General features: G+C 43.0%; 3 protein-coding genes and 1 long non-coding RNA gene across 4 annotated transcripts in view; all 4 read right to left on the reverse strand.

Moving 5' to 3' along the window:
* The window catches only part of LOC148131889 (uncharacterized), an 83,257-nt gene extending 78,589 nt beyond the window's left edge, over nt 1–4,668 (reverse strand). Inside the window, exon 1 of the mRNA XM_087953610.1 lies at nt 4,455–4,668. Within this exon, the coding sequence (XP_087809736.1) occupies nt 4,455–4,461 (7 nt within the window). The 5' untranslated portion in view covers nt 4,462–4,668. The remainder of the gene's footprint in view (nt 1–4,454) is intronic.
* Nucleotides 1–16,627, reverse strand: LOC113428675 (uncharacterized). The gene is given in 4 exon segments (XM_087953647.1): nt 1–2,333; nt 2,518–2,644; nt 3,811–3,893; nt 16,523–16,627. Coding segments are annotated over 3 exon segments (2,154 nt in total). The 5' UTR covers nt 3,880–3,893; nt 16,523–16,627; the 3' UTR covers nt 1–375.
* Nucleotides 9,198–27,127, reverse strand: LOC113428757 (uncharacterized). Its single transcript, XM_087953667.1, is given in 4 exon segments — nt 9,198–9,875; nt 9,877–11,557; nt 12,448–12,574; nt 26,401–27,127. Coding segments are annotated over 4 exon segments (1,911 nt in total). The 5' UTR covers nt 26,413–27,127; the 3' UTR covers nt 9,198–9,784.
* On the reverse strand, nt 21,962–25,139 carry LOC148131890 (uncharacterized). Its single transcript, XR_015747195.1, has 3 exons — nt 24,870–25,139; nt 24,446–24,522; nt 21,962–23,493 (listed from the first exon to the last, which is right to left on the reverse strand). It is a non-coding gene; the product is annotated as an uncharacterized LOC148131890 (long non-coding RNA).
* Nucleotides 27,128–27,164: the final 37 nt, after the last annotated feature.

Consider the following 27,164-nt stretch of genomic DNA (forward strand, 5'->3'; position numbering starts at 1 on the left):
AAAAAAAAATTCCAGTTGCCTTTTGATAAAAGTACCTTTGGGAGGAACCGCAGACTGGATGACTGACAATCTCCACTGCCATCTGGCGTATGTCCAATCTCATTTGGCCAATGAGAGAATTCCCTTCCCATCCCCATTTCTATATTCTATTCCATTTCTATTCTTACTGTTTGTAATCTTATTCTATTCTACTCTAGCACAAAGATCTAATATCCAAAAATTAATTCCTAGTTCTACAAGGGAACTCTTCTTTTTAATGGATCAAGATGTTTCTGCTGCTTCGGAAACTCTTCCCATACTCCATGCATTTTTCCAGAATCTCCTGCATAATTTCTATGGGCATGAAGCAAATTTTGAGAATCAACACAAACCAATTCACATCGTTTTTTTCCTGCTGAGCGTATTCTTACGGCAATTAAAGTCACTACTGGTTCTGCATTTCTTTCCACACTCCACACATTAATATGGCTTCTCCCCCGTGTGGATTCTTTTATGGAGCATAAGATTCCTGCCGTCTTTGAAAGTATTTCCGCACTCGATGCATTTAAACGGTTTCTCCCCAGTGTGGATCCTATTGTGGTAGGTAAGACTGGAACTATCATTATAACATTTTCCACACTCTAAGCATTTATAGGGTTTCTCCCCTGTGTGGATCCTATTGTGGGAGGTAAGCTGGCCACTCACACGAAAACATTTTCCACACTCCAGGCATTTATAGGGTTTCTCCCCTGAGTGAAGCCTTCTATGGCTCCTGAGTGAATTATTTTGATTAAAGCTTTTTCTGCACTCATGACATGTATATGGTTTCTCCCCAGTGTGGATCCTCTTGTGGATAACAAAGCAACCACTTGTCCTGAAACTCATGCCACACTCCGTGCACTTATAGGGTTTCTCCCCTGTGTGGATCCTTTTATGGATCGTCAGTGCTCCAGAATGACTGAAGCGTTTTCCACACTCCTGGCATTGATACGGTTTCTCCCCAGTGTGGGTCCTGCTATGTATGACATAGATATTTTTTGCACTGAAGCTCTTTCCACACGTGTGGCATTCATATGGTTTCTCTCCAGTGTGGAGCCTTTTGTGACGAGAGAGATTCCCCGAATCAGTGAAGCATTTGTCACATTCAGGGCACTTATAAGGCTTTTCACCTGTGTGGGACCTTTTATGGACAGTAAGAGTATATGGATTACTGAAGCTCTTCCCACAATTGGTGCATTGATACGGTTTTTCTCCCGTGTGGATCATCTCGTGTGACTTAAGATTAACTTTTTGACTGAACCTTTTTCCACAGTTCAGGCATTGATAAGGTTTCTCCCCTTTATGCATCCTATTATGTAAGGTTAGAGCACCGCTTCCGCTAAAGCTTTTTCCACATTCCAGGCATTCATAGGGTTTCTGCCCTGTGTGGATCCTCTTATGGGAAGTAAGATTACATCGGGCACTGAAGCATTTTCCACACACTGTGCATTTATACGGCTTCTCTCCAGTGTGGATCCTCTTATGTAAATTGAAATTGCTTTTTTGTGCGAAGCTCTTTCCACACACCATGCAATGATACGGCTTTTCCCCTGTATGGATCCTATTATGGCAAGTGAGGTCACTTGCAGAGCGGAAGCTCTTCCCACATTCTAGGCATTTATATGATTTCTTCCCAGTGGGGCTTTTTTTCTGGGAATTCAGTTCCTTGCTCTGAGTAAACCTCATTCTACCCTCCCTGCATTGATGCAACTTCTCCTCTCTGTGGACGCTTTGGTGGGAAGTAAGGGAGGTGCTGCTTCCAAAGGACTTTCCACAGGGGATGCATTGATGCTGCTGCTTCTCTTCGTGGACCCTCCTGTGTGAATTAAGGTGATTTTTCTGTCTGAAGGTCCTTCCGCAATCCAGACATTTGTGTGGCTCCCCTGCTTTGTGAATCTTTTTATGTGAAGCAAGAGAGCGGCTTGTACCGAAGCTTTCTGCACACTCTGTACATTTGTATGGTTTCCCTCCTTCTTCTATTCTTTCATGTAAAGGAGGAGGAAGGCTCCTTCTGGGGTGTTGCCTGCTTTCATCTTGTTTCTCTCCAGCAGGGCTTTCACCACAGTCACATGATCCAGATTCATCACAGAGTCTTTTTCCACACCTTGAACACACTTGTTTTTCATGGCAATCATCTGTGTCCAATAAGACATTGATAGCCAGACAAGGTAAACGAGAGCAATTCTCCAGCTCCCCTGTTAGCTGGTTTTGCTTCAAACTTTGTTTTCCATACATCTTTTCTGCAACTTCCTTTTTGTCTTTTGGCAAAGGTGCTGCTGCCTCTTGGCCAGAAACCTCCATCTCCCATCTGTCACCTGGTTGCAACAATAAAAAAAGAAAAGTTAGCACAACCTTTAGTGCGAAAGCAATCAAGCACCATGCTGTATTTGAAGGGTATCAAACTTCTTCCAAACTCCCATTTGTTCCAAACATGATGCTATGCTTGCTGTTAAGATGATTGAACATTTGACCTTTGGCTACTAAATTTAAATCCCTTACCTAATGAGGCCACGTTCCTCTTGTTTTCCAGCATGACCTCTTGGTACAGGGCTTTTTGCTCAGAATCCAGGAGAGCCCACTCCTCCACGGAGAAAAACACAGCTACATCCTCAAACGATACCAAATCCTGACACAGGGAAGGCAAAAAAACCACAACGTATTCCATGAACATTCCTAACAATGAACACTCCAATCAATTACATGTGACTTTTCTTCTTAATGAAAAACCTCCACAGTTTCCAAGTAAGGCAAAGGAGCATGTAGGATATGGAATTTAGTAGCTGGAAGGGTAAAGTCTACAATAGGCCGGGACACAATTGTAACTGATTAGTTAGAGAGCTGACTCAGGCAAGATGCAATCTACGCTACAATTGGTTGCTGTAAGTATAAAGCGGGTGTTTCCTTTCCCTCCTCCTTTTTCCCTTCTCTGTGTTCTGCATGATGCTGTCAGCTTTGGAAGCCATATTAGCACCAGACGCTTCCACCCTGCCACATTCTTGAGCCTGGGAAAATGGGAGGGGATAATTTCTTGGAGCTATGTGGTTAGACATAACAGCATTCTTCTTCTAAGTCAAGGTCATGTTATTTCTGCACCTGGCTGAGGAGTGATTGAGAGGATGTCTGAAGTTGGGATAGATGGTGATTGGGGCATGTGATGCCATGAGGGGCACAAGGGGTAGATTTATAATTTTTTACTTATTGCAGGGAAACCCATAATTTTCACATTTGGGATTTCCCAGATGTGCCAGTTTACTACTCTAATAAAAGGAACTTTTGAGAAGTTGTCTGTCTCAGAGTTATTTGTTGGAGTTGAGGTTTTCTGGAACACTGATATATGTTTTAGATTTACCTCATGATGTTCCTGTGTTCCTGACTATCTTAAGAAGGAACTGGATATGGCCAGTTCAGAGAAAAGAAGGACCAAGGGAGACGTGATATCAGTGTTCTAGTATTTCTGGGGCTTACCCAAACAAGAGGGGCTCAACTTATTTTCCAAGGCACCAGAAGGCAGGAGAAGAAACAACGGATGGAAACTAATGGTGGAGAAAGGCAACCTGGAATTAAGGAGAAACTTCCTGACAGTGAGAACAATTAACTAATGGAAGGGTTTGCCTTCAGAAGTTGTGGCTGGAGATTTTAAAGGTGAGACTGGACACCCACTTGTCTGAAAGGGTATAGAGTCTCCTGCTTGAAATGGGACAGACTAGAAGATCTCCAGGATCCCTTCCAATTGTGATACTCAGTTATTGGGAGATTGGCACATCTGGGGAGGGGAGAGGAGAATCCTCTTACCTGCGTTGGAAGCTCAGCCGCTGTTGATCCTCCACTACAAAGAACTGAGGTTCCAGGAGTTGAAGCCATGGCCACGAGAGGGTCTAGAAGTGGGGGAAAAACAGCAAAGGAATGATTGGTTATCTAACATCCTAAGGATATTCTTGAGCATCCAGTGCAAAAGGCTGATTTTAGCTACAAAAGACTACAAAATCTTTTTTTTTCACAGCTGGGACTTGAAGTGGGGAACTACTGGCCTTTTATAATGGCTGGACTTCAAGTCCCAGAATACCCGAGTAAGCTGACTGAGGAATTCTGGAACTTGCAGTCCACCAGTCATAAAAGAGCCATAACTTCCTCACCCCTGGCTGACAGCAACGTTTCTCAATCTTGGGAGCTGTAAGATCTGTGGACTTCAACACACTTATGGGAGTTGAAGCCCACAAATCATAAGGTTGCCAAGGTTGAGAAACAATGGCCCACAGGAAAAGGGCGACGCCTCTTTAAATGCACTAAACGGCTTTAAAAACTCAGTTCAGTTGAACGATGGAAGCGAATTCCGGGAGGAATTCAAAGGAAGCGACGGGAAACGGTCAGCGCCCCAAGAAGCTGCATTGAAGGCTCACCTGTCCCGGCATTTCCCAGGAAGGAATGAAGGTTTTTACCTGGCATTCAATAGGAAAGAGGCGGCTCTCTTCCTCGGGCGGACTCGGCTTCCTTCCTTCCCGGCCACGCATGTGGATCCCCCTCCCCGGAACGACCCTCACCAGGAGTTTGCAGAGCCCAAGCCGGAAGCGCTCATAGCTCCTCCCATTCTGTACAGGGCGGAGAGCGCCGCCCACTCAGGGGTCTCCCTGCCTACCCATTACCACTTCCCCCCTCCCACCGGTCCTGGGCGGGATGGGCACTGAAGACAGTGACTTTCTCGCACTAAAGACCCGGGGGAAATCGGTCCTGCGTGGGATGGTCAGCTGGGCAGGGAGTCCAGGGCTGCTTCGCCCCAAGCAGCCAGAGAACCAGGGGAAGAGGGAGGGGACGGGAGCAGGAAGGGGATGCGGAGCATTAAAGTGAAGGAGCGAGTTGCCCTTTAACAGAATAACAGAGGTGTGAGGGACCTTGGAGGTCTTCTAGTCCAACCCCCAAGCAGTCAGAGAAAGGGGAGAGAGGGAGGGGGCAAAGTTCGGCAGGAAAAGGAGCTTCTCTTACCCACTTAGCATAGTCCTCACCTTACAACCTCACCTTCAATGACTAACAGTCGTGATTGTGCCAGAATAACAATCAATGGCTACCTTACAAGTAGTCCATGACTTACGGCCATTGGATCAGTGGCCGGAGCTCCAAAGGCACTGAAAAAAGTGACATTTTCGCACTCAAGACAGGTGCAGGACGTCTTCAAAATCCAGCCACTTGACACCTGACTCATATTTATGACAGTTGCCATGTCCCAGGATCACAGGAAGCTCCGGACAAGCAAAGTGAATGGGGGAGACAGATTTCCTCTACGACTGTAACAACTGCAGTGATTTGCTTAACAACCCCGGCAAGAAATAGCATGAAATGGGACCAAACTCCACAAATGTCTCAGCAACAGAAATTTTGGACTGAATTGTGGTCGTAAGTCGAGGATTGCCTGTATTTGAAGGGTCGATGGGGCATGTCGAAGAGCGACACAAAGTAGAGGTGCCTCCCTTGCCCCAAAAGAGGAGAATAAAGAGAAAGGGGGAAAAAACCCCCACAGAATCTGCTTTTTTCCAACATTACCCCCAATAAATGTGGAGCCAAAGGACCCCCTGATGATCCATAAGGGAGACCCATTAACTTTCTCCCTCTGAAGCTGAAGAAAACCTCGGAGCCAAGAAATATTTAATATATTTAACTATCTAAAAGGCCTGAGGTGGGAAATATTTAAAAGTCTGAATTTCAGAAGAAAAACAACTAAACCGTACAGGCAGCCTCGACTTACAGCCATTTGTTGAGTGACCCAAGTTACAATGGCATTGAAAAAAGTGATTTATGATCATTTTTCGCACTTACGACCGTTGCAGCACCCCCATGGTCACGTGATCCAAATTTAGACACCTGGGAACTGACTCACATTTATGACCTTTGTGGTGTCCTAAGGTCAGGGGGTCCCCTTTTGTGACCTATGACAAGCAACACCAAAGGGAAAACCTGATTCATTTAACAACCATGTTCCTAATTTAACAACTGAGGTGATTCACTTAACAACTGAGGCAAGAAAGGTCACAAATGGAGCAAAATTGATCTAATGTCTCACTTAACAACAAAAATTTGGGGCTCACTTGTGCTTGTAAGTCAACTACATCTACAAAATATTTCTCCCACTTAAAACACCTCCAAGCCTAATGAAGCTGCTTCCAGTTTGCAGAGAGGAGGATCCTGGCGGATTCCCCATTTCCCCCTCAAGAATTGCGCTTCCAAAATGGCTGAGAGGAGGAAAGAGATCCTTCTGAACTCAAAGGCATTTTTGGTTTTCCGCCCCTTTCCTGCTCCAGGTGCTTTGCCAGATGTGCTCAGCCTCAAATTGAACACACTGAAGACAAGATTGTAAGCAAAACTTTATTCCACTGAAAAAGTAACACAAGGAAATCTCCCTCAAACCCTTTGTACCCCACCAACACCCACTGGAGGGCTTTACACAGCGATTGCCACAGTTTACAAGTCAGAAGGAATTTCTTCATCCCCCTTTACAGTAATTTCTGCCTGTTTTACACTCACATCTTAGCCTTCCTGAATACCGATATATGTAATACAGAGCTCAACCAAGCAATATAAGTCTATCCTAATGTGTGCACAGAGAAACCTCAATGCGTTTGTAAATGTCGCTTTGGTAGTAATACAGCACATCTTTCCATGATATTTCGTATTTACAGCCTACTTCTTTTTCAAGGTGTTCAAATCTCTCCTATTTGGGCCTTTTCCTTTCTCCCATAGTACATTTTGAGTTTTTAAGTTTTTATTTAGCAGATTCTGGAGTCTCATAATACTTGTAATCCTTTTTTGGAAGAGCAAGGAAATATGGACCATAAGTCTTTTCTCCATTTCCCATGTGCTGGACATTGAAATACTTTACAGCAGGGAGGCACTATAAATAACAACAGACCATAATTCTATAAGTCTAAGCCAAGGGTCTCCAAACTTTGCAACTTTTAACTTCAACTCCTAGAACTCCCCTTGCCTGTATGGCAACATATGTGCCAGAGGAATTCTGGGAGTTGAAGTCCACAAGCTTTTAAATCGCCAGGTTTGGAGACCCCCTAGTCTAGGCCCTGACCTATTTGATGTGAAGAAATTCCTTCCTTATGTTTTCCAAGGTGGGTTTCAGTGAATTGACAATGGTCAGTTAGACTGAAACAAAACGTTCTTTACGTTCATGATTCTGCTATAAGGTCCCAGAAGTTTCCCTGAGCCACTGAGATGCCAAAGAGAGTGAGACTCGAGATGAGGTTTGCAAAAAATATCAGCTTTTATTTATGGCCAGAGCAAAAGCTGTGTGACAAAACTATATCCAAAACAAAATACAGTCAAAATGTATGTAAGGAATAGCCACACCCTGCAAGGGTGGCTCAGAGTATTATGCACATTATAACCCCGTTAGAATCAAAGTTTACCCAATGAGAGACAATGTGGTCTTTAAAGCATCCTTTGTTCACGTCCCTGTCTCTGCCCACCTTATCTATGGAACACTCCTATAGGGGAGGTTTCCCTCCCTGGCCAAGTTGTTTATTCAGCAGAAAATGGTTTCAGGATTCAGAATCTATGAGGCAGGAAACTCCCTATTCGGGTTCCTGATATTCCTGGGTAAAAACAGTTTCTTCTCTATTTTCAAGGATGTGGCTAGCTTTGAAGCCAAGCTAAGCAAGATAAGAAATTTTGCATCAAGGCTACAATTAATGCTAACTAGTATCAAGGCTACAATTTACTCAGCTAGATGTCAGGACTCAGGCATCCACCCCCATTCAAATCATGAGTCTCTAGCCGCATCTCTTAGGGGAATAAAAAAACACCACCAAGATTTATTAGGAGTGAACATGCTGGTGTTACCTGGATGCAGCTGAGTCTGAGACACATCATTCATTTCACCCTTGACCTTGATCTGCCCCCCTCACCCCTTGGATGTATATTCTCCAATGGGACACATCCACAGCCAAGAGTCATCAATCATGCTCTCCAGTAATAATCGACTGGAAGCTTTGGTGGCCTAGCCATTAATCTATGAAAGCATTTTAGGAATGCACTACATCCCCCACTCCCTCTCTGCTGTCAACTCTAAAAGACCAGAGAAATGTTTTTGAGTTGACACTAGAATTAATTCCTTACAATTAATTTCTGACAGGATAAGCAGGAGCCAATAACAAAGCTCAATTCATAACACATGATTTCTAGCAGTATATTGTATCAGAAGCAAATATTGGTTTACTCAGGAACAATTATAGTAGCATAAGCAATTCATAAAGCAAATAGCCTTTATTAGTTTGATTCATATACTCCTTCACTCCCTTAGTAACAAATAATCAATTGCTGCTTCACATTTAGTCCTCAACTTATAATCGTTTCTTCAGTGAATTGTTGAAGTCACAATAGCACTGAAAAACATGATTTATGAATTTTTTCACACAACTGTTGCAGCATCCCTGTGTAATGTGACCAAATTCGGACACTTGGCAACTGGCCTGTATTTTTGATAGTTGGAGTATCCCAGGGTCATGGGATCACCGTTTCAGACCTTCAGACAAGCAAAGTCAAATGGGAAACCAGATTCACTTAACAACCATGTTACTAACCGACCAACTGTGTAAAAACTTGTAAAATGGCACAAAACTCACTTAACAACTGTCTTGCTTAGCCATGGAAATGTTTAATTGTGGTCATAAGTCAAGGGCCACCTGTATTTTCTGAAGCTGGTTCCCTGAATTGTCCAATTTACCCACCAAAAAGAGCCTGTATCTGAGATGTGAAAGCTAAGCCTTAAGCTGCTGCATAAGTTGGGGCATTAATAAAAATCAATATTGTATCTCAAGACTAGAAATCAGTTAAACACAACCAAGGTTAAAGGTGGTGCAGACACACAGCACCATCCCTCCAGTTATAACTGTTGACACAACTCTCGAGTCTTAGTGATCCAAGAGTTTATTCTCTTCCGTCACTTTCTCCCAGTGAAGAGCTCACTGGAGATCCTGCTTCTCTTTGTTCTGGCCTGACTTTCTCCACATGGGTGTAGTAGATCCACTGCTTGATTCCTTCCAACATTAGGGAAATGTGGGGAGTCAACACCACCAGGTCTGGACCTCACCACTTAGATTTCAATGTTTCCTCTTGAAATCTTTCAGCAACTTCTCTAGACTCCAAGCCAGCTTTCTGCAGCCTTATGTTGCCTGAAGGTGTTTTTTTTCCAAAAGTCAACTGGACTTTGTTTCTCCTTGAAGACATTTTGCTTCTCATTCCAGAAAGAGAACTGAAGAAACTTCTTGGATGAGAAGGGAAATCTCCTCAAGGGGAAAAAAAAGTCCAGTTGCCTTTTGATAAAAGTACTTTTGGGAGAACCGCAGCCTGGATGACTGAGAACCTACATAGACATCCAGACGTGTTAGTTCCCAAATCCCTTCCTCCCTTTGCTGTTCGCATTGACAAAATTTAATAACTTGTTGTATGTTATGTACACTTGAGAATGCCTTCTATGTCCAATCTTACTTAGCCAATGAGAGAATTCCCTTCCCATCCCCATTTCTATTTCTACATTCAATTCCATTTCTATTCTTACTGTTTGTAATCTTATTCTATTCTACTCCAGCACAAAGATCTAATAAACGAAAGTTAATTCCTAGTTCTACAAGGGAACTCTTCTTTTTAGTGGATCAAGACATTTCTGCTGCTTCGGAAGCCCTTCCTACACACCATGCATTTCTCCAGAATCTCCTGCAAAATATCTGTGAACATGAAGCAAATTTTGAAAATCACCCTGAACCAGTTCATATCATTTTTTCCTGATGTGTGTCTTCTTATGGCAATTAATGTTACTCCCAGTTCTGAATTTCTTTCCACATTCCACAAACTGATAGGGCTTTTCCCGTGTGGATTCTTTTATGTAGCGTAAGATTCGTGCAGTCTTTGAAACTCTTTCCACAGTCAATACATTTAAATGGTTTCTCCCCTGTGTGGATCCTATTGTGGGAGATAAGCTGCCCACTCACACGAAAACATTTTCCACACTCCAGGCATTTATAGGGTTTCTCCCCTGAGTGAAGCATTCTATGGTTCCTGAGTGAACTAGTTTGACTAAAGCTTTTTCCACACTCATGACATGTATATGGTTTCTCCCCAGTGTGGATCCTCTTGTGGATACCAAGGTAACTACTTTTCCTGAAACTCATGCCACACTCTGTGCACTTGAAGGGTTTCTCCCCTGTGTGAATCCTTTTATGGATCGTCAGTTCTTGAGAATCACTGAAGCGTTTTCCACACTCCTGGCACTGATATGGTTTCTCCCCAGTGTGGGTCCTGCTATGTATGATATACCTATCTTTTGTATTGAAGCTCTTTCCACATGTGTGGCACTCATATGGTTTCTCTCCAGTGTGGAGCCTTTTGTGGCGAGAGAGATATCCCGAATTCGTGAAGGATTTGTCACATTCAGTGCACTTATAAGGCTTTTCACCTGTGTGGGTCCTTTTATGGACAGTAAGACTATATGGCTTAGTGAAGCATTTCCCACACTCAGTGCATTGATATGGTTTCTCTCCACTGTGGATTCTTCTATGGGAAGTTAGATAGCTGGAGTTACGGAAGCTCTTTCCACACTCCAGGCATTTGTATGGTTTCTCCCCTGTGTGGGTCCGTTTGTGGGCATAAAGGCCACCAGAACTGACAAAGCACTTTCCACACTGCAGGCATTGAAAGGGCTTCTCTCCAGTGTGGATCCTCTTATGTAAATTGAAATGGCGTTTTTGGGTGAAGCTCTTTCCACACACCATGCAATGATACGGCTTTTCCCCTGTATGGATCCTATTATGGCAAGTGAGGTCACTTGCAGAGCGGAAGCTCTTCCCACATTCCAGGCATTTACATGACTTCTTCCAAGTGGGGCTTTTTTTCTGGGAATTCGGTTCCTTGATGCGAGTAATCCTCGTTCTACCCTTCCTGAGTTGAAACAACTTCTCTCTGTGGAGGCTTTGATGGGAAATAAGGGAGGCGCTGCTTCCAAAGGTCTTTCCACAGGGGATGCATTGATGCTGCTTCTTGTCTTCATGGACCCTCTTATGTGAATTAAGATGATTTTTCTGCCTGAAGGTCCTTCCACAATCCAGACATTTGTGTGGCTCCTCTGCTTTGTGAATCTTTTTATGTGAAGCAAGAGAGCGACTTGTACCGAAGCTTTCTGCACACTCTATACATTTGTACGTTTTTCCTTTTATTCTTCCATGTAAAGGAGGAGGAAAGTTCCTTCTGCACTGTTGCCTGCTTTCATCTTGTTTCTCTCCAGCAGGGCTTTCGTCACAGTCACATAATCCAGATTCACCACAGAGTATTTTCTCATAGGTTGAACACATTTCCTTTTCATGGCAACCATCTGTGTCCAATAAGAGACTGGTATTTGCACATGGTAAACTAGAGCAATTCTCCAGCTCCCCCATTAACTGGTTTTCCTCAGAACTTTGCTTTCCATACATCTTTTCCGCAACTTCCTTTTTCTCTTTTGGCAAAAGTGCTGCTGCCACCGCCCAAGAATCCTCCATCTCCCATCCATCACCTGCTTGCAGCAGAAAACAAGAAATGAAAAGTTAACACAAACTTTAGTGCGAAAGGGATCAAACACCATTGCTGAGATTTGAACAGTATCAAACTTCCTGCAAACTCCCATTAGTTCAAAGCATGGTGGTATGCTTGTCCTTCATGATACAGAATGAAAACCTGAAAATTTTGGATAAGATCATTTAAACTTTGGGGTAGGGGTGGGTCAACCATCACTTCTTCCGCTTCAGATTTAGTTCTAAGGGACACTTAAAATGGTCCTATATTCGCTCATTCATTGGTTCATTCATTCGTTCGTTCGTTCGTTCCTTCATTCCATTTATTGGCCTCCCAGCTTGCCTCATCTCCTTGAAGAGGTTTTCCCTTGAAAAAAAACTGATTCTCACTCTGTTCATTCATCTTTATCTCAAAGATGCTATTTCTAAAGGCAACTGGACTTTCTATTTTTCTTCTGCTTTCACCGGGGTGAGGGGAGTGGGGCTATTTTATTATTTTCTTTTATTTTTTTAATTTTTTTAATATGATGTTTTATACCCCTGTAAGCCGCTTGGAGTCGCCATGTGCAAATAGGCAGCAATATAAATTTTCTAATAAATACATCTTTGTTCTTTTTTCCCTTCATGCACAGCATGTGCAGGATTGCATCTGATTCTTAACAAACAGGAGAGAGTGAATTGTGAAGGCCAACATTCTCCATACTGTCCATTTCTGAAGAAAAGCCAGGCTTCATAGAAAAGCATGAAAACCTGAGATAAATAGCTTGCAAATTTGAAAATCCCCAGTTTAGAGAATATGGCACCAAAAACCAAACAATAATGCTGGAGGACTTCACATGCATTAATTTTAAAAAAATATTTTGCACTACAGTATTGTAACAGAATCCCTTACCTAAGGAGGCCACGTTCCTCTTGTTTTCCAGCATGACCTCTTGATATAAGGCTTTTTGCTCAGAGTCCAGCAGGGCCCACTCCTCCACGGAGAAAAACACAACTACATCCTCAAATGATACCAAATCCTGACACAGGGAGGGGAAAAAAACACAACAAATTTCATGAATATTCCTAACAATGAACACTCCAATGGATTACATACGAGTCTTCTTAATGAAAAACCTCCACAGTTTCCAAGTAGGGCAAACGAGCATGTAAGATATTAAATTTAGTAGCTGGAACAGTAAAGTCTACAATAGGCCAGAACACAATTGTAACTGATTATACAGGATGCAATCTAAGCTATAATTTGTTACTGTAAGTAGAAAGGGGGCGTTTCCCTTTTTTCCCTCTCTGTGTTCTGCATGATGCTTTAGATTTACCTCAGGATGTTCCTCTGTTTTCCTGACTATCTTATGTTCTTCCTTTTGTGGATGGTGACAAAGACTGCTGTAAATTTGCATTTTAAATATATTTATATAAAGGTCTACAAGTTCAGATTACGTGTCTCTGACTTCATCTTGACAACTGCTTGCAATTTCTTGACAGAAAGTTTACAGAAACAAAATGCCTCTGGCTAGAGATAACTCTAGTTAATGTTTTATTGGTTTGGCTGATTCCACAGGAGCAGCAACCCCAAATTACTTTGCTTTCCGCTGATGAGCTAGACTTTGGGTAAGTTGGCCAAACCCAACACCAATTTTACCCACTGCGGTGACCCGTTGAATCATGCCACATCAAGGGAAGTGGGGTTCAACATTTAACTTCTGTGCAAAAGTCAAGCTTGGACTTTTCTTTTCACCTTGGGCTTAGTATTAGTGCTGCTTTATAAAATCTTAGTAAGGCCACACCTGGAATACTGCATTCACTTTTGGTCACCACGTTACAAAAAAGATGTTCAGATTTTGGAAGAAGTACAGAGAAGAGCAACTAAGATAATTAAAGGTCTGGAGACTAAAACATTTGTAAAACAGTTGCAGTTACTGGATTTGGCCAGTCTAGAGAAAAGAAGGACTGGGGGAGAAACGATAGCAGTGTTCCATTATTTCTGTGACTGCCCCAAACAAGAGGGGCTCAACTTATTTTCCCAAACACCAGAAGGCAGGAGAAGAAACTGTGGATGGACACTTAATGGTGGAGAAAGGCAACCTGGAATTAAGGAGACACTTCCTGACAGTGAGAACAATGAACCAATGGAACTGTTTGCCTTCAAGAGTCGTGGGCTGAAGGTTTTAAGGAGACTGGACGGCCACTTGTCTGAAAGGCTATAGAGTCTCCTGCTTGAAATGGAGATGGACTAGAAACCCCCCCAAAAAAACCCCCCCCCTTTAAAAAAAAACAAAACCCAAAAAAAACCTAACCCCCCCCCCCCCCCCCCCCCCCCAAACAACCCCCCCCCCCCCCCCCCCCCCCCCCCCCCCCCCCCCCCCCTCTAGAAGATCTCCAAGATCCCTTCCAATTGTGATATTCTGTTATTGGGAGATTGGCACATCTGGCGAGAGGACGGGAAAATCCTCCTACTGTCAACTCATAAAACACCACTATGCATTTTTTACAGTTGAGAAACAATGGCCCACAAGCAAAGGGCAATACCTTTTTAAATGCACACAAGGCTTTAAAAACACAGTTAAATTAAACAATGAAAAGGTCTAGGAGTGGGGGGGGAAGAAGAGCAAAGGAATAATTGGTTATCCAACATCCAGCCCTATTCTTGAAGCTACAGTGCAGAAGGGCGATTCTACATAACTTGATGCTAACTAGGGAATCAGTTTATTTGAGTCCTTTGCAGCCACAGCAAAAACACACAGAAGCTGCTAACACTGGGTGGGAGGAAAACTGAAAGGTGTGGAAAGATCAGGGATTGGATTCAGAGGCAGATTATCTCAGCCATGAATTTGCACATTAAAGCACCACCAAGCTTGACACCTCCAGTGTTGGAGCATTCACAACTTCTGGAGGCAAATTGTTCCACAGGTTAATTGTTCTAACTGTTAGGAAATTTCTCCTTAGTTCTAAGTTGCTTTTGTCCTTGATTAGTTTCCATCCATTGCATTTTATCCTACCTTCAGGTGCTCTTGGAGAGTAGGTTGACCCCCTCTTCCTTGTGGCAGCCCCTGAAATACTGGAATATTGCTATCATGTCATCCCTAGTCCTTTTTTTCATTAAACTAGCACAAGGATCTTCAAACTTGAAGACTTGTGGACTTCCAGAATTCCTGAGCTAACATGACCAGAGGAGGAATTCTGGGAGTTGAAGTCCACAAGTCTTAAAGCTGTCAAGTTTAAAGACCCCAGAATTAGCATGAGGGGAAACTAATCATAACTTAGGCCTTTGCTTCTTGATAGATGCCTATTGAACCTGATATTTCTTTGGCAAGGTTTATTGCACTCAATATTAATCTGTGTAATCTGTTTTAAATCATGGTGTTCAATGATAATGTGTCTATAAAAAAGTAGCATACTTTTTATAAGTATATAATTTATTTTTATTAAAAAAGCATACTTGTTTAACCTGCAAATATATTGAAACAGTATGTCTCAATATTGTTGGTAACTGAGTTTGCAGGATGAGGTGAGGCAAGATCGAGGGAAAAGAGGAACTATCAACTTGTAATGCATGTAAAAATAATGTTGTGACACTGTGGTTAAAGGAAGAGAAAACTGCCTCATTTGCTGTGACAATGTGGCAGAATTTTGAGAGTCTTGTTGCTTGTGGTACATGTGAGTTGGGGCCAACAACTGATTTTTGTCTAAGTACTTGCTGTTTGTTATAATTTGAAATTTAATAAACCACTTAGGATCTTTAATAAATTATTATCCTTAATAAAGGACCCTAAGGGAGATACCTTATGGTGTGCTTGTCTGTTCAATTTCTTACAAGTGCCACTATGCTCATAATGAGGTTTTTCTCCTGACACTAGAAATACCCAGTTCCTGCAAATACCCAGTTCTTACCCAGTTCTTCATATGTTTTAGCCTCCAGTCCCCAAATCATCTTTGTTGCTCTTCTCTGCACTCTTGGTCACCAGAATCCTGACCGGCATAATGTTCACCCTCCCCATCAGATCATCCCAGGAGAAACAAAAACTATTTTCACAGGTGGGATTTGCCCTTTGGAATAGCCTGCAGCAATGTTTCTCAACTTTAGCAGTTTTCAAATCCCAGAATTCCCCAGAGAGCTATCCTCTGCTGGCTGGAGAATTCTGGGAGTTGCAGTCCACATATCTTAAAAGTCACCAAGGTTGAGACTCGCTGGCCTATAGGAAAAGGATGACATACCTGTTTAAATGCACACAAGAGTTTAAAAACACCGTTAAATTAAACAGTGAAAAGGAATTCAGGAATGAAAAAAACTGGGGCAAAGACAATCCTGAGGAGTCTGCACTACTGTTACTGTGAATCTTCTCATCACTCCTTATCACCCATCCCCTCCCTGTATGACTGTAACTTTGTCACTTGCATCCTTACAATTTATATTGACTGTTTCCTAGTATGATTTGATTGCTTATTGTACCCTATGACTATCACTAAGTGTTGTATCTTATTATTCTGGACGAATGTATCTTTTCTTTTATGTATACTGAGAGTATTTGCACCAAGAAAAATCCCTTGTGTGTCCAGTCACACTTGGTCAATAAAGAATTCTATTCTATTCTATTCTATTCTATTCTATTCTATTCTATTCTATTCCACTCTATTCTATTAAAGGGCATCGGAAGGAGCCTTGACCCGATGCTCTCTCCAGAAACAGCAGCTCCTGGGAGGGATCGCCCCCTTTCCCTCCGGCCGCTTTAGCAGCCATTCAACCCCGAGCCTTCCGGACCTGAAACAGCCCCAGAGGGGAAAGAGAAAGTGCCGGGAAACGATCGGGAAGGGCCGGCAGAATCATCTCCCCCAGGAGAAAGTGGGGACTGCAGGAGCGATCATAGGGGCGCCCCAAGAAGCTGCCTGGAAGGCTCACCTGTCCGGGCATTTCCCCAGGTGGGAAAAGGGGAGGAAGGAAGGGAGGGAGAAAGGAAGGAGGAGGTTCTTACCTGGCGCTCAAAAGGAAACAGGCGGCTTTGTTCCTCTCCCGGACTCCGCTTCCCAAGAGTTGCGCGCAGGAACAGATCCACGATCCGCTTTCCTCGCAGCCCCGCCGGCTACGCTCCCTCCCTCCCTCCCCGCCCGTGGATCCCCCTTCTCGGGAGAGCCCCAGCCAGGACTTCGCAGAGCCCAAGCAGGAAAGGTTTACACTTCTTTCCCCTCCCCGTCCAGCTCCTCCCATTGTCGAAAGGGCCGAAGGCGCCGCCCACTCAGGACTTCCCCTGTCTGCCCCCCTCCATCTGCCCGGGGAATCGGTCCCCAGTGGGAGGGTCAGCTGGGCAGGGAGTCCAGGGCTGCTTCTCCCAAGGCGGTCAGAGAAACTGGGGGAGAGGGAGGGGACGACGCCCAGGGACGGGAGGAGGGAAGGGAAGGGGATGCGGAGCAGCAAAGTTAGGAGGGAATTACAGAATAACAGGGTGGGGAGGGGACCATGGAGTCCAACCCCCTGCTCAGGCTGAAAACCCTGTAGTACCACCACAGGCAAAGGGTTGTCCGATCTCCTCCTTCAAAACTCCTCCTGTTGTCAGGAAAGAGTCTGTCTGCATGCACTTATTCTGACAGGGGAGTCCTCAACTTTATTTATTTTTATTTTATTTATTTATTTGATTTGCCAATTGTTTACAAGATAATAAGTATAAGTGTATACATAGTTGTGAATACATGAAATGGGTACATATAAGAAAAATAAAAGAATAAGAGAAACAATAGGACAGGGACGGTAGGCACGTTGGTGCGCTTATGCACGCCCCCTACAGACCTCTTAGGAAAGGGGTGAGGTCAATAGTAGACAGTCTAAGGTTAAAGTTTTTGGGGTTTGGGGAAGAAACTACAGAGTCGGGTAGAGTATTCCAGACATTGACCACTCTATTGCTGAAGTCGTATTTCCTGCAATCAAGTTTGGTGCGGTTAACTTTGAGTTTGTATCTATTGTGTGCTCTTGTGTTGTTATGGTTGAAGCTGAAGTATTCATTGAAAGGTAGGACATTGCAATGTATGATTTTATATACCATGCTTAAATCAGACCGAAGACGGCGTAATTCAAGGTTTTCTAGTTCTAGAATTTCAAGTCTGGTGGCATAAGGTATTCTACAACGAGTAGAGGAGTGGAGAACTCTTCTTGTGAAATATTTCTGGACTTTCTCAATTGTGCTAATATCAGATACGTAATGTGGGTTCCAGACTGATGAACTGTATTCGAGTATTGGTCTAGCAAATGTTTTGTATGCTCTGGTTAGTAGTGTGATATTGCCAGAGAAAAAGCTACGTAGGATTAGGTTAACAACTCTTAATGCCTTTTTGGCTATGTAGTTGCAGTGGGCTCTAGCACTTAGATCATTAGAGGTGAGTATTCCAAGGTCCTTTACAGAGCTTGGGTCATCAACAAGATCTTGACTATTCAGCTTGTATTTTATTTTCTGATTTTTTTTTGCCAATATGTAAGACAGAGCATTTATTTGTTGAGATTTGAAGTTGCCATTTGTTTGACCATTCTGATACATAGTCAAGATCTTTTTGTAGGGTAGCAGTATTGTCTGTGGTATTGAACAGCTTTACATCATCAGCGAAGAGAACACAATTGCTCTTAATATGACCACAGAGGTCATTTATGTAGAGTATGAAGAGAGTTGGTCCTAGAACACTGCCTTGGGGGACACCACTATTGACAGGTACAGAATTTGATAGGACGCTCCCAATTTTGACCATTTGTTGTCTGTTTGACAGGAATGCTTCTATCCAGTTATTCAGTTGTCCAGAGATACCATAGGATTTTATTTTTAGGAGTAGTTTGTCGTGTACCACTGAATCAAAGGCTTTACAGAAGTCTATGTAGATTGCGTCTATTGCTTTGCCCTGGTCGAGTTGTGTCGTCCATATGTTTTTGCAGTGTAAGAGTTGCAGATTGCAGGATAGTTTTTTTCTGAAACCAAATTGTTTATTGGAGAGTAGGTTATTTGTCTCTAAGTGGAGGATGATGGATTGGTTAATAATTGATTCCATGACTTTACAGGTGACGCAGCATAAGGAGATTGGCCTGTAATTTTCAACTAGGCTTGGGTCTCCTTTTTGAAGATGGGGATGACTGTGGCTTGTGACCATAGGTTAGGCAAGGAGCTGGTCCTGAAAGATTTTTCAAAGATTATGCTTAGAGGTTTGGCTATGGCAGTGGATAGCTTTTTTAAGAAGTAGGCACATATTCCATCCGGTCCAATAGATAGAGATGGTTTTAGATTGCATAGTGCTTTTTCAACATTGTCTTCTGTGAAATCAATATGTATTAGATCATTGTTGTTATCTGTGGTACGGCTAGGAAATACTGGGCATGATCCATTGCTGTTTACAAATACTGAGCCGAAGAATGTGTTAAAGATGTTGGCTTTAATGGTGTCGTTGCAGACTTTACCATCAGGTCCTATCAAGGGAGGGATGGACCTTGAGTCTTTTAGTTTGTTGTTTACAAAATTGTAAAAAGCACGGGTGGAATTGGTGCTTAGAAGGTTTTCCTCTTGTTTAATGTGATAATTGGTGCATTCGGTCTTTATCTGGTGGCATAAATTTTTGTATCGGCTTTTGAAATTGGCAACGTGACCAGATTTGTTTTTCCGCCAGAGTGATCTCTTTTTGGATTGAAGTTTCCTTATTGTTATGGGTAATCTGCTTTTTGTTTTGTTTTGGGAGTTGTTGTTGGTACATATAGTTTGATGACTCTTTTGACTTCAAGTAAAAATATGTTGTAATGGTCTTCAACAGTATTGCATCCAGTGAATAGAGATTGCCAATCAAGGGATGAGAGATCGTTGTCTATAAGATCATAGTTGCCTTTTTTGAAGTTACAATTGGGGATTACATCAGTGTGGTGATTTTTGTGTGGACGTATGTTGAGACAAAAGTCAATCATATTGTGGTCACTGCTGGAAAAGGGTTCTTTAGTTTGTATTCCGTAAATTAAATTCAAACTATTGCAGAAGATGAGATCGAGGCAGTTGTTTAGTCTAGTGTTGTTGGTTACTAGTTGTTCCAGTCCCAGATTTGTAATAGCATTGTAGAAGGTTGTGTGTATTTCCATAGAACGATGAACAATCAGGATTCTCCCTTAATAACAAATACTCCATTGCTCCTTTGCAAGCAGTCCTGGACTCAGAACTGTCTGTTTAGTTTGAAGTTCCAAAGGGCATCAAAAAAAGTGATTTAGGATGGTTTTTCCCACTCAAGAAGGCCAGTGGCAGCATCCCCATGGTCAGGTGGTCAAAATTCAGCCGCTTGGCAACCGACTTGCATTTATGACAGTTGCAGTGTCCCCGGGTCATGGGATCGTCTTTGGCGACCTTCAGAGAAGAAATGGGGGAGCCAGATTTGCTGAACAACTGTGTTACTAACTTAACAACTGTGATGATTCACGCAACAACCCTGGCAAGAAATATCCTCAAATGGCACAAAAATTCACTTACTAAATGTCCCACTTAGCAACAGAAATTTTGGAGAGAACGGCGGTTGTAAGTGGAGGACAACCTGTGTCTGAAGGGTCCATGGGGTCCGTCTGAGAGCAAGGCAACTTTGAGATGTATTAGACAACCACAATTCAGTCCAAAGTTTCTTACCCCAAAAGAGAATAAAGATAAACGCAGAACCATTTATTTCTCCGTAAGAGAGTCCCACTAACACTTCCATTTTGAAGTGGAAGAAAACCTCCGAGCTAGGAAATATTTAATGATTTAAAATGCCTGAGGTAAAAAATGTTTAAAAAATCTGAGCGGGGAAATATTTAATCCCTCCATTTAAAAGTATTTGAAGTTCAGAAGAAAAACTACTTCTATGCAGGACAGACGGTCCTTGACTTACATTTCATTTAGGGACCATTCAAAGTTATAACAGCACTGAAAAAAGTGAGTTACGACTGTTTTTTGCACTTACGACTATTCAAGCATTGCCATGGTCATGTGATCAAAATCCGGACCCTTGGGGACTGATTCGCATTTATGATCGTTGTGGTGTCCCAGGGTCATGAAATCCTCTAGATTCCTAACAGACAGGAAGCAGCAGGTGAAGCTAGGCAGAATCACATCTGATACCTGGACAATCAGCACAGCCCCCCCCCCCCCAAGGCTGGGTGCTTTCTCCACTTCTCTTCTCCATATATACCAATGACTGCATCTCAAATGATCCATTTGTTAAAATACTGAAGTTTGCAGATGACACATCGGTGATTGGTCTCATTCGAGAGAACGATGAATCCGCATACAGACAGGAGGTTGTACAACTTGCCTTGTGGTATGACCGGAACAATCTGGAACTGAACACACTCAAACCCGTAGAAATGGTGGTAGACTTTAGGAGAAACCCTCCCATGCTACCACCTCTTACAATACTAGACAACACCGTATCAACAGTAGAGACTTTCAAATTTCTAGGTTCTACGATGTCACCTAAATGGACACCTAACATCAACGATGACCTAAAATGGACACCTAACATCAAAAACGTCATCAAAAAAAGCACAACAAAGAATGTTCTTTTTGCGCCAACTCAGGAAGCTCAAACTCATTCTACCCTCCCTGCATTGATCCAACTTCTCCTCTCTGTGGAGGTTTTGATGGGAAGTAAGGGAGGCGCTGCTTCTGAAGGTCTTTCTACAGGGGATGCGTTGATGCTGCTGCTTCTCTTCGTGGACCCTCTGATGTGAATTAAGATGATTTTTCTGACTAAAGGTCCTTCCACAATCCAGACATTTGTGTGGCTCCTCTGCTTTGTGAATCTTTCTATGCGAAGCAAGAGAGCGGCTTTCCGCACACTCTGTACATTTTTTACGGTTTCCCTCCTTGTATTCGTTCATGTAAAGTAGGAGGAAGGTTCCTTCTGGAGTGTTGCCTGCTTTCATCTTGTTTCTCTCCAGCAGGGCTTTCACCACAGTCACATAATCCAGATTCATCACAGAGTGTTTTCCCACACCTTGAACACACTTGTTTTTCATGGAAATCATCGGTGTCCAATAAGACATTGGTATCTGGACAAGGTAAACCACAGCAATTCTCCAGCTCCCCCGTTAACTGGTTTTACTCCAAACATTGCTTTCCATACATTTTTTCTTCCTTTTTGTCTTCCTTTTTCTTCCTTTCTGGCCAAGAGTGCTGCTGCCTCTTGGCCAGAATCCTCCATCTCCCATCTGTCACCTGGTTGCAACAGAAAACAAGAAAAATTAACACAAATTTAGGTGCAAAAGACATCAAACACCATTGCTGTTTTCAAACTATCAATATTCTTCCAAATTCCCATTTGTTCAAAACATGATGCTATGCTTGGTATTATTAATATTTGTAAATAAACTTTATTAAGTTTTCAAATTTTAAAAAACATAAAATAAAACTTTATACATTGTTATCAACATCGTCATCTTTAAGTCATCTCCTTACATTTTTCAGTATATGTATTTACTTATTCCTTTACCATTACATCTTACTCTTGCTATAAATCAATATCTTTTATCTTTACATATCAATCTTCTCTATGGTATATTTAAATATTTACATATTCCCTCCTTCTTTTCCTAATTGCTATTTTATTTTATTTTTATTTCTAAACCACTCATACCAGGCATACCAGGCCCTATGGTAAATTGAATCTTTTCTGTCTTTTATTTTCATTGTTAGCCTGTCCATCTCTATACAATATATATATATATATATAACCATGCCTTCTCGTGGGACCTTTTTTTCTTTCCAGAGTTGTGCGTACGAAATCCTTGCAGATGTTTTTAACAGATTAACAGATAATCAGAGTTAGAAGGTACCTTGGAGGTCATCTAGTCCAACCCCCCTCCCAAGCAGGAGACCCTACACCATTTCTGACAAATGGCAGTACAATCTCTTCTTGAAAGTCTCAAGTGATGGTGCTCCCACAACTTCCGAGGGCAAGCTGTTCCATTGGTTGATTGTTCTCACTGTCAGAAAGTTTCTCCTTGTTTCCAGGTTAAATCTCTCTTTGTTCAGTTTCCATCCATTATTCCTTGTCTGGCCTACAGGAGCTTTAGAAAATAGCTTGACCCCTTCCTCCCTGTGGCAGCCCTCAAATATTGGAAGACTGCTATCATGTCTCCCCTGGTCCTTCTCTTTACTAGACTAGCCAAGCCCAATTCCTGCAACCGTTCGTTGTATGTTTTAGTCTCCTGTCCCCTAATCACCTTGGTTGCTCTTCTCTGCACTTTTTCTACAGTCTCAACATCTTTTTTATAACTTGAACAAAACTGGATGCAGTACTCTAGGTGTGGTCTTACTAAGGCTTTATAGAGTAGTATTAGTACTTCCCTTGATCTTGATTGTATCCCTCTGTTAATACAATTTAGGATTGCATTAGCTTTTTTGGCTGCTGCTGCACACGGCTGGCTCATATTTAGCTGGTTATCCACTAAGACTCCAAGATCCCTCTCACAGTTACTGCTATTGAGCTGGTTTCACCCAGCCTAATGTTCTTTGACCACCATCGTCTCTTTGACCACCTCCTCTTCCATTTTAAAATCTAGCAGAAAATTATATATTCTTTAGATCATTTTCTTTTCCATTTCTTGTAGAATTTTATCTAATTGATGCTTTTCCATGCAGAAACCAAATTGTTCTTTGTCCTTTTTGTATCTCACCTGAATTTGCATGTATGGCCACCAATCTATCTTTATATTTTGTTGCTGTAATTCTTGTCTCATTTTTAATCTTCCTTGTGTGTCTAATAAGTCTTCATAATTCCTCTTTTTCCCCAGATCCATTGCATTTGGGTAGATTTGTGCTTCCATAGTTGACAACCAGTTCGGTATTTTAGTATAATGATTCTTTTTAATCTTGTTCCATGTTGGAATTAATGAACTTTTCTTCCATTTTGTCTTTTGGCAAAGTTGCTGCTGCCTCTTGGCCAGAATCCTCCATCTCCCATCCATCACCTGCTTGCAACAGAAAAAAGAAAAGAAAAGTTAACAGAAACTTAGGTGAAAAAGGCATCAAGCATCATTGCTGTTTTCAAACAGTATCAATATTCTTCCAAACTCCCATTTGTTCAAAACATGATGCTATGCTTGGTATTAAGTTGACATAAAATTTAACCTTTGTGTCTGTTTTTTCCTTAATGGTACAAAATGAAAACGTGAAAATTTTGGCTAAGATCATTTAAATTTTATGGGGTGAGAACCATCAGCTCTACTGTTTCAGATTTAGCTTTTAGGAAGCAAAAGGGACACTTAAAAGAGGCCTTCATTCATTCATTCATTACATTTATTGGCCTCCAGCTTGCCATAGGGAAACCCTTGATGCCTTATTATATTAAAAGGATAAAAACTATATAAACAATAAAATCGTGTAAAAATATAAATACTCAGTCCTAAGTAAAAGACAATAGACTTGATGATGGAGAACCCGTTGGTTTAATTTCAATCTGAGAAGGTAGAAATGTTGAGATCCTTGGACCTGGGAAATAAGCTTTAACCTCTTCTCCATGAAGGGGCATTTCCTTGAAAAAAAAAAACTAGTTCTCACTCTGGGGTGTTCATTCCTCTTTCTCTCAAAGGGCTTTTTCTAAAGGCAGCTGGACTTTCTTTTTCCTTGAACATGTTTCCCTTCTCATCCAAGAAGCTTCTTCAGTTCTGATTGAATGGTGGAAGATGGAAGGATTGATGTTCCTTGCAGGCATTTGGTTGTAAGCACTTCCGACCAGATGACTGCAAGGAGCATAAATCTCGTGATAAACCCATGGATTCTTATCGGGCTCTTAAGTGTCATCATTATAACCAATCAGCTGTAACTGAGGACTTCTGACTCTCTTGTACAAACTCAGGCACTATAACCAGGCATACTAAATAACTGTGAATTTAAGGCCATTTAACTAACAGGAGCCCAAACCTAAGGAGGCCATGTTACTCTTGTTTTCCAGCATGATCTCTAGGTATCAGGCTTTTTGCTTAGAATCCAGAAGGAAGCTGACTCAAACTTCCTACAATAGGTAGAATCTATTTGCCTCCATTTGTATGTAAAAATGAAATGTTTATAACAATATATTTTACATCAATATTTACAAATAGACAAGAATCCTGAGAATAGAACACACAGAGGAAAAAAGGGAAACCCTTTACCTATATTGACCACGTTGCCTCATGGGGGCGTCCACCGTGTAACTGTGTGTTCTACTCCTTGTACACTCTTTTCCAGCTTTCAATAACTATTACATCTTTAACCTACAACACCCCCCCCCCACCCCCCCACCCCCCCCCCCCCCCCCCCCGACCCCCCCCTCTCTAGGTGTCAGGCTCTTGCTTAATCCACGGACTCCTTCCTCATGGGAAAAACACAGCTGCATCCTCAAATGATACCAAATCCTGACACAGGGAGGGGGGAAAAAACCCACAACGTATTCCATTAATATTGCTAACAATGAACACTTCAGTAAATTACATGCGAGTCTTCTTCTTAATAAAAAAAAACCTACACAGTTTCCAAGTAGGGCAAAGGAGCATGTAGGATGAGAGGGAAACTGAAAGGTGTGGAAGGACCAGGGACTGGATTCAAAGGCAGATTATCTCAGCCATGAATGTGTGCATTAAAGGACCACAGAGCTTGACTCTGGAGGCCTCAAGCAGATCCCCTCCCATATCCAGGGAGTTGTGCTGAGTTGTTAATCAGGAGTACTTGATCTGGCCTGGCACCAACAAAAGAGGCAGAGTCCAATTCTCTCTCACATATAGAGGAAGTCCTTGAATTATAGCCATTCATTTAGTGACCACAGCACTGAAAAAAATGACCCCTGACAGCTTTTCACACGGCCGTTGCAGCCTCCCCACAGTGCCCTGATCTAAATTCAGACCCTGGGCAACTGGCTCCTATTTGTGATGGTTGCCCTGTCCCAGGGTCATTGATCCCCTTTTGCAACCTTCCGACAAGTGAAGTCAATAGAGAAAACAGATTCCCTTCACCACTGTTGGTGTTACCAACTCAAGAACTGCAGCGTGGTGCACTTAACGACTGAAGCAAGAAAGATCGTAAAAGGGGGCAAAACTCGCTGAGCAACTCTCTCGCCAAGCAACAGACCTTTTGGGCTCGATTGTGATCATAAGTCGAGGACTACAGATTTGGACAAGGGCTGGGAAAGACCTAGAAGGGTTTCTTTAATGCTTTTATGTTTAGGTGACATCAGTAGGAAATGCAGCTCTTTGATTGACAGGAGATGCAGTAAGGAAGGCACCAAAGAATTCATGCTGAGCTAAGATTGGTGAGTTTCTCTATCGCCCTACCCCAGATATGGGACATGGGTCCTTTATTTCAGCCCTTTCAAGGGAAGAATCGATTGATCACCAGAATCCTGACTAAGGTGCTCCCTCACTGGAGGCTCTTAAGAAGCGACTGGGCAGCTTCCTGTCTGAAAGGGCATAGACTCCTCTTCCTTAAGCAGGGGGTTGGACTAGAAGACCTCCAAGGACCCTCCAACTCTGTTATTCTATGTACAATGTTCATCCTCCCTTATCAGATAATCAGGGAAGATGGAACTGAATTCCAGGAGGAAAGAAAGGCGGGCGAAGAGATGGAAGGGCGTCAGGAGGAGCCTTGACCCGATGCTCTCTCCGGCGGGGGCTTGTCTTGAGCAACTTCCCGAAACAGCAGCGCCTGGGAGGGATCGCCCCCTTTCCCTCCGGCTGCTTTAGTAGCCATTCAACCCCGAGCCTTCTGGGCCTGAAAGAGCCCCAGAGGGGAAAAAGTGGCCGGAAACAATCGGGAGAGGCCGGCAGAATCATCACCCCCAGGAGAAAGTGGGGACTGCAGGCACGATCTTAGCAGCGCCCCAAGAAGCTGCCTTGAAGGCTCACCTGTCCAGGCATTTCCCCAGGTGGGAAAAGGGAAGGAAGGAAGAAGGGAGGGAGGGAGGGAGCTTCTTACATGGCGCTCAAAAGGAAACAGGTGGCTCTGTTCTTCGTCCGGACTCCGCTCAAGAGATACGCGCAGGAACAGATCCACGATCTGCTTTCTTTGCAGCAGCCATGCTCCCTTCCTTCCTTCCTGCCACCGCCCATGGATTCCCCTTCTCAGGAGGGTCCCAGCCAGGACTTTGCAGAGCCCAAGCAGGAAATGTTTATACTTCCTCCCCTCCCCATCCAATTCCTCCCATTCCCGAAAGGGCCGAAGGCGCCACCCACTCGGGACTTCCCCTGTCCGCCCCCACTCCATCTGCCCGGGAGAAGCATTCCCCATTGGGAGGGTCAGCTGGACAGGGGGTCCAGGGCTGCTTCTCCCAAGGCGGTCAGAGAAACAGGGGGGAGAGGGAGGGGACGACGCCCAGGGACAGGAGGAGGGAAAGGAAGGGGATGTGGAGCAGCAAAGTTAGGAGGGAATTACAGAATAACAGAGCTGGGCGGGACCTTGGAGGTCTTCTAGTCCAACCCCCTGCTCAGGCTGGAAACCCTGTAGTACCATCACAGGCAAAGGGTTGTCCAATCTCCTCCTTCAAAACTCCTCCTGTTGTCAGGAAAAGGGAGTCTGTCTGCAGGCCTTATTCTGACAGGGGAGTCCTCAACTTACAACGTATTTCTATAGAACTATGAACAATCAGGATTCTCCCTTAATACCAAATACT

The sequence above is a fragment of the Notechis scutatus genome, chromosome 2 (assembly GCF_049901735.1).
Source record: "Notechis scutatus isolate UNSWTSFEM ecotype Mainland chromosome 2, rNotScu1.2, whole genome shotgun sequence".
NCBI classification, from domain to species: Eukaryota; Metazoa; Chordata; class Lepidosauria; order Squamata; family Elapidae; genus Notechis; species Notechis scutatus.